Source organism: Anabas testudineus, chromosome 2, assembly GCF_900324465.2.
Source record: "Anabas testudineus chromosome 2, fAnaTes1.2, whole genome shotgun sequence".
Classification (NCBI taxonomy): Eukaryota; Metazoa; Chordata; class Actinopteri; order Anabantiformes; family Anabantidae; genus Anabas; species Anabas testudineus.
Window position 1 is genome coordinate 33,945,522 of NC_046611.1, and position 15,847 is coordinate 33,961,368.

The window sequence follows — 15,847 nt, forward strand, 5'->3', positions numbered from 1 at the left end:
AACAGCACTGGCAAAGGTCACTAATGATCTTCTATTAGCATCAGACAATGGACTACTAGATCGTCTTGTTAGATCTTAGTGCTGTACTCGACACTATAGATCAGATTTTATTACACAGACTGGAACATGTCATTGGGATCAAAGGAACAGCACTAGAGTGGTTTAAATCGTATCTATCAGATAGATTTCAGTTTGTACATGTTAATGATGAATCTTCCATGCACAGCAAACTCAGCCATGGAGTTCCACAGGGATCTGTGCTTGGACCGATTCTTCTCACTTTATATATGTCCCCCTTAGGCAATATTATTAAGAAACACTCCATAAATTTGCATTGTTATGCAGATGATACTCAGCTATACTTATATATGAAACCAGAAGAAACTAATCCATTAGTCAAACTTCAAGCATGCTTAAAAGACATAAAGGCCTGGATGTCCTCCAATTTCCTTCTCCTAAATCCAGACAAGACAGAGGTTATTTTACCAGGATATCTCCTTTACTTCATACATCAAAGAAATCTCTAGAACTGCCTTTTTTCACCTGAGAAACATTGTTAAAATTAGTAGCATCCTGTCCAAAAGCAATGCTGAAAAACTAGTCCATGCATTTGTTACTTCCAGACTGGATTATTGTAAATCATTATTAATAGGATGTCCCAATAACTCCTTAAAAAGCCTCCAGTAAATCCAAAATGCTGCAGCCAGAGTTCTGACTCACTTATAAAGCACTTAATAATCAGGCTCCATCTTATCTTAAAGACCTCATAGTTCCATATTTTCCAAGCAGAACTCTCTGTTCTCAGCCTGCAGGTTTACTTGTGGTTCCTAGCGTTTCCAAATGTAGAATGGGAGGCAGAGCCTTTAGCTATCAAGCCCCTCTCTTGTGGAACCAGCTCCCAGTTCAGGTTTGGGAGGCAGACACCCTCTCCACATTTAAGACTAGACTTAAAACTTTCCTTTTTTATAAAGCTTATAGTTAGAGATGGATCAGGTGACTCTGAACTATCCCTCAGTTCTGCTGATATAGGTTAGTCTGCTGGGGGAACTGATAAACTGAGCTCCTCTCCTCTCTCCTTTCTCCTCTATCAATGCAAAGTCCACCATTTCATGTCATTAACTTTGTGTCTTCTCTCTCCTGTAGTTGTGTTTCCTCCTCTCTGTCTCCCTCTCTCTGTAATTTTCAGCAGGTATCCTCGGCCTGGAGCTGTACATCTCCAGAATCCAGTTGACCTGCCCAATGTTCTTGCTGCTTGTTGTTGTTTTTGTTGCTGCTGTTCCTTTCTCTCTTCTCTTTCCACGCACCCCAACCGGTCGAGGCAGATGGCCGCCCATTATGAGCCTGGTTCTGCTGGAGGTTTCTTCCTCTAAAGGGAGTTTTTCTTCTCCACTGTTGCCTAAAGCTTGCTCAAATGGGATTGTTGGGTTTTCCATATCATTTTGACAGTTTTATCACTAGTTTTGCATTCTCTGCTGTGTCTCAGTGTCTCTGCTGGTAGCATGAGGTGATACCTGGACTCAGACAGAGGTTGAACAGGCAGTCCAACCCCTCCAGGATAAAACATCAATACATGCCATTGCCAAAAGGTTAGCTGTGTCTCCCAGCACAGTCTCAAGAGTGTGGAGGAGATTCCAGGAGACAGTTACTGTAGGAGAGCAGGAAAAGGCCGCAGAAGGTCCTTAATCCATCAACAGGGCCAATATCTGCTCCTTAGTACAATAAGGAACAGGATGAGTGCTGCCAGAACACTGGAAAATGACCTCCAGCAGGCGACTGGTGTGTCTCTGTGTCTCTGAATGTCTTTGAGTAAACAATCCGAAACACACTTCATGAGGTCCTCTACTGGACCTTGTGCTCACTGCCAAGTACTGTGGTTCTCGATTGGCATTTACCATAGAACACCAGAATTGTCAGTCTGCCACAGGTGTCCTGTGCTTTTCACAGATGATAGCAGGTTCACCCTACATGTGACAGACATGAAAGGGTCTGAAGAGGCTGTGAAAAATGTTATGCTGCCTGTATCGTTCAGCATGACCAATTTGGTAGTGGGTTAGTGATAGTCTGGAGAGGCATATCCTTTGAGGGATGCATAGATCTCCACAAGGTAGACAATGGCACACTGAGTGCCCTATGCAGACACCCCAGCTTACAAAAAACATATACAGGTATATCCAATATCTGAGGCTGTGCATAGTTTACAGGTGTCAGGGAGTTGCAGCTGGATAGTGTAGTGGTAACATTAATGCCTACCGTGGATAGGCATTAATGTTACCACTACAGCTTAGCTAATGTGGGAGACTGGGGTTTGAATCCTCGCTGTAGCCTACCTCCTTACGCTTACCTTGCCTTTGCCTTGTACCTTGTAAGTCATTTTTGATAAAAGCGTCTGCCAAATGACTAAATGTAAAATGTGGGAGATTCCCAGATTTCCAGGAGAGCTGGGATATCTGCTCTCCAATCTTCAAAGACTCCTAGAGTTATTCTAAGTCAGAGTCAAGTGTTGTGGATGTAAATGTGATTCGAGTACAGGTCTCTGAAAGATGTTCATCATTTTGTCATGCTTTTGACTAGAGTGTAGCATTTCTCATACAGATACGTCTTCTGTCTTCTGCCCTTTAGGAAATATACAAAACATGTTTCCTGACACAAACTGGATAATTTCTTTCTTAGAATAATAGATCCATAGATTAAACATACATTTTGTTCAACTTGACTTTCTTGAGAAAAGTTGAACTTGCTCCCATCTGCCAGACTTTCCTTTCTTCTCCATTCTGCCCACACAAACTCCTCCCTCCCTTACCTTTTTTCTCCCCTACCCTTCTCTTTCCTCCCTCTCCCTCATCAGTGGAGGTGTCAGGACTCTCCCTCTGCAGTGCCATCTGGGCCGAGGCTGATAAAAGCTCATGTGCCGGGCCGGCGGTGCCTGCAGGTCTGCCAGGAGGCAGCGAAGCCTGACTTTCAGAGACGATGGGAGAGATTTGTGGCAGCCAAGGAAGGAATGGCATGCCATTAACATGCTGATCCATACTCCCCCCCACATCACCTCTGTCTATCTGTCAGTCAGCCGGGCCCTCACATGGCCCTGAACTGCCCTGATTCCTCACTGAGAAAAGAAAAAACCAGCACAAGACAAGATGACTTTGTGATCTTTTTCATAGAATTTGTTTCATGTCTCACATTGGGATCATACTATCAGAGTTATCTGGAACCAAGGTTCTGCATGTCACAGACAGTAGCAAGTAGTAAAGAAAGGGTTTTAGTACTTTTTCAATTGTTGCATCCTAGAACTTTCATGTTTATACAGTATTTCACAAACTTGATTCCACATTCAAGGTTTGCTTCTTAGATGATTAATTTCTGTAAAATATTATTATGACAGAGGAAGGTCACTCAGGTGGACATAAAAGCAGCAACAGAGATGCTGAATATTCAAAATATTTTTCAAAGCCCTCACCTGAAAAGACATTACTCTAAAGTATCCACTTTAGACAATGACAATGACAGTAAATAACAAACTAAAAATATATACATTAATACATGCAGTTGATTTTGAAGTTCAAATAAAAAATGTCACTCTTTTAACAAGTGTTTGCTCCCCCAGCTTCAGAACTTTGTGGAGCATCCTTTAGCTTTTAGGGACTTCTAACAAACATTTTCAGTAAGTGCTGACACGCTTCTTACATCGATTAAAATATTTGCCCATTCTTCACTTGCAAAAGCTTCAAGCTCAGTGATGTTTAATGGTTTCCGTGCTGCAACTGTTGGATTTTAATCGGGTGACTGAGAGGGCCACTCCTGGAAATTCCAGGATCTTTTTCTCAACCTAGCTTTGGTTGACTTGGAGGTGTGTTTGGGATCATTGTTGTGCTACAAAGTCCAATGACAATCACCGAGGTTTAATTTATGGACAGAAGTAATTACTTAAATCTTTGAATGGCCTGGTATTTCTGGGAATCAATGATGACAGGTATAGAATCAAGATTGTCATAAAACTCTGTTAAAGTCTTTCACCTGCTGGCCACCTTGGTCTTTGAGTCAAAAGGCTCCTTGGCTTCAGCTAATCCTGTCAAATGTGGTGTGACAGGAGCTTATGAAGAGATGCTCACTCGTGCAATTCATGCAAGATTTTTCTATTTATCTTTATTCTATCAATGTGTAACTGACTTGATTTCATTTTATCTTGACTTACATTTTAAAACATACTACAAGCAAAATGTATGTATCTTATTTCAATACCTTGATTGTATTTTACTTTGCTTTACTCTAAAAACAAAAAACACAACTATGCTAAATGTGCTGTACAGTATATTCACTCCTTTCTAACCCAAGTTGACAGTGTGCAGAGTGTTGAGGAAGCATGAGCATGACCTTACTGATGTAAATGTATCCCTTTTCCAAGACTTGAGTCTGGAAAAGGGTCTTGTGACAGCTGCTCCTGTATTTTTTAAAATGTATGTAATGTGTATAAAGTATTATTTTAAATTTTATACCTCAGGCCCAAATGTAATAGAACATAATAACAGGATAGATTAAAGACAAATATGGATTAACTGGCTAATTACATTCTTAAATATGTTTCAAAATGAGTCTACACTAATCAAACCCAACATAACACTAGCTGGTGGGTTGAATGTTGGTGGACAGGACAGGTCTGCAGCTATACAGCCCGACACTGTGATTCACTGTGTGTTCTGACACATATTTTATCGATCATGGCCAGCATTACGTTTTTTTCATGCTGAGCCCTTTCTACTACAACATTAAAACCACTAGGTAGTTTTAATGTTGTCGTGATTGTTGTATACTGATTATGAATATGATATGAATATGATATAAGTGTTCTGGCTTTTCACTGCTGCTTTTTGTTAATTTCATATTTGTCTGGTTTCCCCTGTATGAATGTTTTTCTTAATGATGACAAAATACCTCACAGAAACAATATTTGTCCAACAGGGCTGGACCTGAGGCACGCCCAAGTGGTGGCATTATCCACAGGAACCAAGTGTATCAACGGGGAGTACCTGAGTGATCAGGGACAGGTGGTCAATGACTGTCACGCTGAAGTCACAGCTCGCAGAGCTCTGCTCCGGTTCCTTTACTCTCAACTTGAACTCTTCTTGAGGTAATAGATCTAACTTCTGCTGTATCTTTAAATTATATACTTTATTGATCCCCCTGAGGGTCAATAAACACAGACTTTTGTCGAGAATTGCATATGTATTGTCTGAGGCTTTAAAAGCCTTGTGATATTTACACCCCCAATCCCAAGAAACTGAAACAGGTAATACTTGCTATGAGGTCGATTGGCAGTTGATTGGGTGGCGATTGGCAGTCTGGAATGCTTTAATATTGGCTTTGTCTTTCCTTTCTTCTGAGATTTTAGGCATTGAACTGTCTCACAACAAAAAATAACACAAAAACAACCAAACCAATTAGTTAATTTGGTTATATCTATACAATATATATATACAATATGCAGTTGTGGGCATACAGCTACAGTGGTTTAAGAAGTATTTCCACCACTGTGGTAATGTTACAAGTCTTGCATTCCAAATTTCCTTTGTAGAAGTATTTTTAGGAAAATGAAATAAGTTAGGGACAAATTGAACTATTCTTCGTATAGATTCTAAACAAAATAATTAAAACTGGATATTTGTGGATAAAAATGCTTATTGCAGTGTTACTGAAACTGCTTCACCTAATATAATTTATAATTGTTTTGTAACAGAAGAATTTACTGATTTACTTTACAACCACAGAAGCCAAATGTCCCATAACCTTTCAGGTACTGAAAGTACTCACTATGCATGATTAAATATTATAGATAAGAAATAATATTAGATTGGATCGTTATTTTTGGTGGTTTAAAACAATTTAAAACATTTTATAAGATGATCATACATACATACCGTATGTTTTGTGAAAATCGTAAAGTAACCAGCACCTGTTGTCTTTACCGGTGTTCCCACATCAGAAAAAATTGTTTATCTCCAGATAACAGACCATGGTTATCTCATGATCTATTGACTTATAATGTAATTTTCAGATATTAATTATATGAAAATATATATTTGTCCGAAAAGACTGTTGGATTAGCGTGGATCAGATATTGTTTCTACAACAGAGCACCCAGAGTTTATGTGAGGGATCAGGTCAAAAAATATCACATCACTCTATAGAGATGCACCACAAGGTAGCATTTCATCATTTATTAAGGACCAATGATCCAAAATAAGCTGCTAAAATGACGATATGCCTTGGATTAGTCTTCTATGTGAGGGGCACAGCATGAGGCTGAAGACTGCATATTCTACAATATTTATGTACTTTCTCCGAGGTGGGTCTGTAAAAACTAAATTATCCAGCAACAGAGCCACCAGAAGTATGTCCAACATGTCTTTCTTGCCAAAAGGATTTCTTTAGAAAGCATAGAAATGTAGCTCTTCATTTTAATAGATCATATTTTAAACAGTAAATCCTTGTGTCACTCATCATTCTTGTTCTTTTTCTATTCTGGAGAAACTAAAGACCATTTCCCACAACATAGACGGTGAGGTTCCACCCAAACTGAACTAATAGCCCGATACGAGTAATATCCACGTGCTTAAACTAACTGTGTACACTTCAGTTTTTACTTCAGTTTCCATGCATTACATCATATTCTACATTTTTTATAACCTCCTGCTGCCATTATGAAGGATTCTACATCTCTTCCATATGCAAACAGCATCACTTTGTGCACCAGAGGCGTTTTAATAACCAGCCAGCCATACATGTATTGTATGTCCACTGTCAACCCCAGTTATCTAAGCACACACTCTGGTTTAGCTGAAAGTCTCAATGGCCTATTTCTGTTTCTGACTATATTTGGTGTATCTATTTTGTGCAACCTGTACAGTGTGCTCCGGTGCACACAAGCTCTCCTCAAGATTATTACCAGTATCAAGAGACAGTCTAGATGAGTTTTGACTCCAGTGCACAAGCATATATAATGTTTTTGAGCTCCCCAAGGAACTCGATAGCAAGGCTGATTCATCAGATTAGTGGCCAGAAGTGTAGATTGTTGAATGTCATATTTGCATACACAGAACTGACTTTTTGTCTTGCACAATGCTGGATGGCAGGTACGGATCCTTTGCGGTTGAGTAAAATGGCTAATGGGAAGATAACTCATAATGAAATGACCAAACAAAATGCCAGAACTGCCACATTTATACTGAATGAAAAGGACACTGGAGACAGAGGAGGGGTTATATAAAGAGTGCAGCCGTACTTTGCATTGTGATGCATAGTTTAAATATATTATATATGTAATTCTGTGGTGGGAGTGAAAGCCATTGCACACAGCAGGAACAATGGGCCAGAGTAGTAGATATTTACTATGTTACACTGCAGGTACTTAGTGGTAATGGTTGGAAAAGAAACTTAAAAAAAACTCTATATTTATGATATAATAGGAACACTCAACAATGTTGTACTGAGAAAAGTGAGTAGGGATGGCGGAATGAGTCAATGTGAGTAGTTCCTGAATACCTATGAATTGAGGACTATAAGGTAAAATAAAAAATGAAGACTAGAGAGAGAGAGATTACTGCACTAACATGCAACAGCAAAGGCTATATTCACTTGATGTACATCTCCATACTGGTCAGCTCCCAGCCCTCACTCTCACTTAATTTGTGTGTGAAGCATTCAGGGATCAAACAGAGCGTAGGTCAGTTGCGTTTCCGAAGCGCTCAGAGACAAATGATCTATATCAAAGACAGAAGTAACAACGGATTGGCATCATTTGTTCGAATCAGATGATGTCACCTGAACATGTGCTGACACTGTTGAAGGTGCGTTCATGGGCATACTGCTGATGCTATTTGAACATCCTATAATAGAAATGCACAGCTCAGCAATCCAGTTAAAGAGGAACATTTGGAACATGTCATTGTATGATAAAACAATAATTTGGTCTGCTCTGTTTTCATCAATTAAGATTGAGAGAGTATGAACAGCCCTGTTCTATCTTATCCAGGTTTTAATCATGCTGAGGATGTAGAACATAACCTGGTTATTCATTTTACATATGCAGGATGTTAACATTGTCTGTCATATCAGTAGTGAGGAGCAGTATATCATGGGGAGACTTTGACTTAGAAATGTCCTATTTTATCATGTAACTTTTATTTCCATTCAGTGATTTCCGTCACTATAATGTACAGTTGCAAGAGAAATTGTGTGAACCCTTTGGGATTAAGTGGAGTTTTGCATGAATTGGTCATAAAATGTGCTCCGATCTTCATCTAACTCACAACAATACAAAAACACAGTCTGCTGAAAATAATAGTACACAAACATTATATGTTTTCATGTTTTTATTGAACATAACATGTTAACATTCACAGTGCAGGGTGGAAAAAGTATGTGAACCTTTGGACTTAATAACTGGTTGACCCGTCTTTGGCAGCAACAACCTCAACCAAACGTTTCTTGTATTTGGAGATCAGACCTGCACAACAATCTGGAGTAATTTTGGACCACTCCTCTTCACAAAACTGTTTCAGTGTAGCAATATTCTTGGGATGTCTGGTGTGAATCGCTCTCTTAAGGTCATGCCACAGCATTTCAATCGGGATGAGGTCAGGACTCTGACTGGGCCACTCCAGAAGGTGTATTTTGTTCTGTTGAAGCCATTCCTTCGTTGAATTATTTGTATGCTTTGGATCATTGTCCTGTTGCATCACCCATCCTCTGTGGAGCTTCAGTTGGCGACAGATGGTCTTACCTTTTCCTGCAAAATGTCTTGATAAACTCTGGAATTCATTTTTCCATCAATGACAACAATCTGTCCAGGCCCTGAGGCAGCAAAGCAGCCCCAAACCATGATGCTCCCTCCACCATGTTTTACAGTGGGTATGAGGTTTTGATGTTGGTGTGCTGTGCCTTTTTTTCTCCACACATAGTGTTGTGTGTTTTTTCCAAACAACTGAATTTTGGTTTCATCTGTCCACAGAATATTTTGCCAGTAGTGCTGTGGAACATCCAGGTGCTCTTTTGCAAACCTCAAACGATATTGTTTTTTGGACAGCAATGGCTTCCTCCGTGGTGTCCTCCCATGTACTCCATTCTTGTTTGATGTCTTCCTTATTGTAGATGTGTCAACAAAAATGTTAGCATGTGCCAGAGATTTCTGTAAGTCTTTAGCTGACACTCTAGGATTCTTCTTTACCTCATTCAGCATTCTGCGCTGTGCTCTTGCAGTCATCTTTACAGGACAACCACGCCTAGGGAGAGTGGCAACAGTGCTGCAACAGTAAACCCAAGACTGGTGTGTGTTTTTAAAGGGCAGGACAGCTTTCAGCAACACATCCAATATCATCACACTGATTGGACTCAAGGTTGGCTCACTCCTGGCTCCAATTAGCTCTTGGAGAAGTCATTAGGCTAGGGGTTCACATACTTTTTCCACCCTGCACTGTGAATGTTTACATGTTATGTTCAATAAAAACATGAAAACATATAATGTTTGTGTACTATTATTTTCAGCAGACTGTGTTTTTGTATTGTTGTGAGTTAGATGAAGATCAGAGCACATTTTAAGACCAATTCATGCTAAACTCCACGTAATCCCAAAGGGTTGACAGATTTTTCTTGCAACTGTGTAGTGCACACGTCAGACCTCCATCAAAATTAGTCAGTCCGTTTAGATGCACTGTGTTGGTCAGCTCTGCATTGAGGAGATAATTTCCTATTAGCATTTTCTATCATGCATTCAGTGTGAATCTGTTGTGTGAGGAAGATCTAGACAGATACTGGACCTCAACATTTACCTTGGTGCGTTTACTGCCATATATCCGCAACAGATGCAAAACAAGCACAAGCTCACACTGTTCACTGCTGCTGTCATATAATTCATTGAAATTAATTTAGTTGTTTTCTGTCTCAGTAGGTCACTCGCTCCCACTTTGCCTTTAGTGTTAGAAAAGAACACTGTGGGCTGGGTGTGACTGCTGTAAGTTCAGAAGCCACAAGTAATAGAAAAGCCTCATTGCAGATCAGTGTTTCTTATTCTAAACTTTCTTTCTGTGAACTCTAACTAACTAACTGACTATTATATGATTTGAGCTAAGGGCAGTCTGTGTTTCCCCTTAGACATTTGGACAGGCTGAGTAATGTCTAGGAGTGAGTGTGACAGTAGGAGAATGGGCTACAGTCAGAGAGAGAGACAGTGTCCATCTCTCTCCGTCTCTTCTTCTTCTATTCTCAGCTGTGATGAATGGTCCTGCCTTTCTCATCACTCTCCCTTGTTTCTTGTTTTTTCTGTGCCTTTTCTCTTTCTCTTCACCACAGTAAAAGGCGAGAAGACTGGGAGGAGTCAATATTTGTGCGGCACAAGGAGTGCAGTTACAGGTTGAGAGAAAATGTCTATTTCCACATGTACATCAGCACGTCACCGTGTGGCGACGGGAGGCTCAACTCGCCTTATGAAATCACAGCTGACAGTAAGACATCAGACTTTTCCGTTGCCTTTGTGTTTATAGGTTGCTAACACTGAAAATGTGTAAGATAATAAGACTATTTTGGTACACACGGGACACATTTCTGTGTAACATAAGCACCCACGTTTTCTTCATCATGTCATCCTCTCATGTTTATAGAGAGATCCTTTACTCTGGCACATATTCAAAAGCCATTGCTCTGCACTTTTTTTTGCCTCCAGATGCCATCGAGAAGCTGGCATCCTATTCATGTCACATGACCTCTTTCAGCCACACTGTCCTCACTGACTAAATAACATTTTTATTGCTTACTCACAAAAAAAAAAAAAAAAAAATGTTCAAATATTCCTTTAGGTGGTTTGCCTGACATTTTTCTGGTGGCCTATGAGTGAAGAAATGTAATCTGAAGCACAGCTTTAAGTAGCACAATGTATACAGTGAAGGTTCTAGGTGAAGATCCTCAGTCATCCAGAGTCCAGCTGCCGTGACTCAACTTCCAGATATACACTCTTTAGTGGAGATGCTATTCAGCTTGGTGTATGCATTATACAGTAGCATAAATGGTGAGGTTCTCATGAAACAAAGAGGGATGGAAAGAGAGAGGGAGTTTAGATGCTGTCGTTGGAGGAGCCTTTGAACTTTAGGTTTTTGTCAATAAACCATTTTAGCGTTCTGTTGTGCGCAGATTAGAGAAGCACCTTCTCCTGGCTGTTTTTAAGTATTTCTGAGCTGGAAGCTGGGACTTAATTTTTAGCAGCTGAAGCAACAGCCACAGGGGAAGAGAGAGGGAAGGATCCTTGATGCCAGAATAAATGAGACACTATTAAAACAAAAGCAGTAATTAACTGTAATCGATAGATGTGTATATTCCTATTTTAATGAAAGTTAGAAATACAATAACTGAAATGCACTATTAGTAGCAGTATTAACGCCCATTGAGCTGTTGATGCCCTGTACATTGTTAACAATGTCAGCGAGAGCACAAACCCTTAATCCACAGTGCATCAGAGTGTTCCACACATCCAGTGACAATCTAGTCACACACTGGCATCAGTCAAAAGTTTCTAAATAATATATACAACTACAGTTCCTTTCCAAAGTGGTGGTTCTGTAATGTGCAGGACTGACAAACTGCAGACCCGGGTTTGACTCCAGTCCTGTGTGAGTTTGGGTTCAGGCAAGAAAAGTAAGGATGGTTTAGTTAAAGTTGAATAAATATATTGTGTGTGAAGCAACTGCTTACTTACGGAAAGTGTCTTTAGAGCCTAGACCACCATGAAAAGGAGTATGATCACTAACTGTAATGAAAGAAGTTCAATAACTCTCTATTCACATAGCATTAAATGTTCTACTAACATTTTCATATTGTATTCATATTCAGTAAAATATTTACGTCAAAGTTTTCCAGCACTGTTTCGTGCACAAAAACATTCCAGCGTTCCTTCTGCTTTGACAACGTCCCTGTTTCTTTTTCTCTTGCTCCTGTCACTCTTCTTGTTTATACCCTTTTTCAGCTTCTCAGTATCACCATTTTATGCCACTGCACTCACAGAAAATGCACCTAGTAAAAGCTAAGACTTAGGCTAGCAGACAAATGTTTATAAGTCATTATAAAGTCATCGATTTACATGCTTTTTAGAAGTGGTCGCACACCACCAGTTGATATGTTTTTGGATATTTGAAAGCAGTGACTGTTTCTAGCCTTAGTTAAAACGATGTATTTCTGATGCTGCGTAGTTGGAGTAAAGTTGTCGCTGTCCTGATTTTTATTGTTTCAAAACATATAAAAAATATCAAACACCAGGTTTGATATTATTTGAAACATGAAATGTGATAGTGTTCTTCTTTTAGTGCACAGCAGCAGACACCTCATGAGGAAGCACCGCAACCACCTACGAACAAAAATTGAGTCCGGCGAGGGGACGGTGCCTGTGCGATGCCGGGGTCCTGTCCAGACCTGGGACGGTGTGTTACAGGGCGAGCAGCTTATCACCATGTCCTGTACTGACAAGATCACCAGGTCAGTGCTATTAGATGTTGCATCTGGGTTTCTTCCTTTCAGGGTTTGAGGGAGCATGTGCTTGTTTTCTGTCTGTATATCTGTCCATCCATACAACCATGCAATTCTTGTGAACACGTTTTTAAGGAGCCCTTGGAGGGAGTTCCTTAAATTTAGCACTGTCACAGCACAACTGTCAACTTGTCAACTCAACTAAACTGAAATGAATTCATTTTGGCAGCCAAAGGTCACAGTGACCTCATATTCTAATTCTTGTTGTGAGTATGATGTCATAGGGATGCCTTCACACCGTTTCTTCAAATCTGCCTCAAATTGTCACTTGGGGGTGAACTAATTAAATTTCAGTGGTCAAAGGTCAAGCTCACTGTGACCTCATGTATGCCCAGTGCTATACCTCAGAAATGCCTAGAAGGAATTTCATTACATCTGGGACAAACTGCTGAGTTCTGCTTGAACTCGTGCATAAGCTTGTTAGAATATGAGCCTGAACAGGTGTGTGTAAACTACTGCACTGGTTAACGGAGGATTACATTGTGGTAAATCTAGTCATGCAATGTGTTGATTTTCTTCTAAAGGTGGACACAAGCCACCCTAACAGAGACTCCTAACATAACATCCTTTCACTTAGGAGGACTCTGGCCTATATGACAGAAGAAAGGTTAAAGGATCGATGGAAGCGTTAACTTTATTAGGAGATTAGTTTCTTTATGAGAAGGAGTGATTAATTAAAGCATTTTAAATGTGCTCTGTGAGTCACGTAGATGTTTGTCTGATATTTTACTTAGCCTGTGCGCAGATCCATGTGTTTTGCTGTGAGTCTTGCTTTATGTGAAATCTTCTTTAGTCCTTGTGGTGATTATTGAATTCCCTTAAGTGACTTGAACAGTAAATCTCCTTCTAATTACTTCGAAATGATTGTATAAATCTCTACAACTCTCTGTGGTTTACCTGTTTTTGACTTTATGAGATACACAAGGTCGCAATGTCAGGACAAGATTTCTATACAGCCAATCTATCCAGAAATAAGCATGAAAGGTTGTTTTTTGTATGTTATTTTCTGAACTTTCGATGTTACTATGATTGAAACGTATTGACATTTTCTCAACTCCACTTGATGACTGGATAACAGGTTGAAACTACTGGTTACACTACTACTGGTAACATGTCTAGTTTGCATAAGAAAGAAGAACAAACCCACAACTGACCTTGTGTATGTTCTTAAACTGTTAACATATTGTATTTCAGAAATTTTATTGTGACAGATCCACCAGCAGTGTACTTTTTGTGTCACCTCATGCATTCTGCCCTCCCTGTCCAGGAACCACCTCTTGCCAAAACCAAATGGACTATTCCTACCAAAGAGAATGCATCTAACAAGATCAGCACTACATGTATTAAAGAGCAACTCCAAACAGTGTCCCCACACAATTCTCCAGACACTGTCCAAAATTCATATATCAAAACAGTTTCTACTTCCCACTATTGAGTTGTTTGGCTTTAAAAAGGGTCGTGGGGTTATCAGAAAAGGTCTTCCTACCTAATGACCCCTTTTTAGGGATATGAGGCGATGTAAGAGTTAAGATTGTTACATCCCCTGATTCTCACCTTCTCCATTGTCCTGCCAGTTCACCTCAGGGTCCATCTGGCCACAGGAAAGCGTCCGTTGATTGCAGAGCGTGAGGGGGGATCACCTTAGGGTTTGTTAAGGGAGATCCACGACTAACACAAAATCAGTTTGGGGCTCATCCTGCCAGCTACACTGACAACTAATACTGTAGGCGGCTGACCATGTGCCACCTACTGTTGAAATTCCCTCTATTTAACCAGCAGATGCTAATTTACAGAAGGAAAATGATAATTACCGTGTTTATTGTCACTGTTGCCCTCCACAAAGAGAGAGAAATCTTGCTGTGTACCTGAGCTGTGTACTCTCCAGTGCATCGGCCTAACAAACTTATGCAAGACACAATCAGAGACAATCTGTGTCCATTAGCCATCTTTCCGTCAACTGACACTCTGACGCTGTTCAGTGCATGTTGCAAGTTCAACTTGATTTTGTTTGTTTTTAGCCTTTTTACATATGTCAGTTATATTATTATCAGTGCATGTGGGAAGGAGGTGGAAAAGGAAGTGGGTCGACCAGGGAGGCCCGTGCAGAGCAGGCCCCCGCACTGTCTTCAGCAACCTGAAGACAGTGCGGGGGCCTGCACAGTAACCATGAATCAGTCCTGACTCGACTTTCTCATTATTTCAATCCAATATTATAGATTAGACATTTCAGTCTGGACCAGTGTGTTGGATCCGTCCAACTGAAACACAGCTGTTCCTAGAGCTGTAGACAGGGATGATGCTCAACTGTAATCTTCCACTCTTGATGCTTTATTTTCTAGCATATCTGAAATCAATTTTTAATTTAATTTCAGGTTTTCTGCTATGTCTGGGGCTCAACAGGAACTAAACCCATGAATTTAGGTTAGTAAGCACTGTGCTGTGCCAACTGAGCCATATATTACCACAGCTGAGCCGCCTTTCCCACATAAACGCAGAAACAGAGAGAGGAGAACCATTTCTCCTGTGGAGCTGTTGTTAATTTGACCAATTTGATTCAGTTGGCCAGGGCTGAAGATGGTGTGATTAAATCTACCCAGGTCACCAACGCAGGTGAAAGCAATTACTTGACAAAAAAATAGAGTGACGAGGGGGAGGGGGAGGGGACACTCTGCTCTTCTTCCCCTCCCACCGCCATCTCCCCTGCAATCCCACCAGGTCAGGCAGCAGACGCACCTTCTTTGCTCCCCAGCCTCATAGTTCCGTTTTTTGATATATCGCTGTAAATGATCGGTGGCCGTTGTTAAAGTGAGTGGGTCACCAAGGGCCAGTTTATCGAGGTCAGGGTGGAGGGTGGAACTGAGAGAGCTTAGGGCTCAACACAGCCACACTGCTGCAATCTTAAAGTGATCCCCTGGATACGCCTTTTGTCCTCATTGTGCAGCCTCCCACTACGTTTGATTTTCTCCACTTCCTTCACTTCCTGAGGATTTTGGGTTCTAAAGATTTCTGATAATAGCCAATGTTTGACTCTATCACTGTGTCACCTGATGAACATCATTTTGTTTTCTTAAGCTGTGCTCAGTGAAGCTCCTTCACTAATATTTGATTTGAAGTCAACATCTGGATTTAATTGAGGGGCCTAAATGGCTTTCATATAACGATGATGTTCTCCATTCCAGCGCCGTTTTATGCAGATGAACACATTACTTTAATGGTCGCGTTTACCGGGGGAGGGAAGAAAGGATAGATGTAGAGCGAGAGAATGAGAGAGCGAGAAGAGGTCTCTCTT

General features: G+C 40.4%; 1 protein-coding gene across 1 annotated transcript in view; it reads left to right on the forward strand.

Moving 5' to 3' along the window:
- adarb2 (adenosine deaminase RNA specific B2 (inactive)) overlaps positions 1 to 15,847 on the forward strand; it is a 181,178-nt gene that overhangs the window by 153,682 nt on the left and 11,649 nt on the right. The window contains exons 5-7 of the mRNA XM_026364444.1: positions 4,954 to 5,122; positions 10,339 to 10,490; positions 12,339 to 12,507. Coding sequence (XP_026220229.1) covers positions 4,954 to 5,122; positions 10,339 to 10,490; positions 12,339 to 12,507 — 490 coding nt within the window. The remainder of the gene's footprint in view (positions 1 to 4,953; positions 5,123 to 10,338; positions 10,491 to 12,338; positions 12,508 to 15,847) is intronic.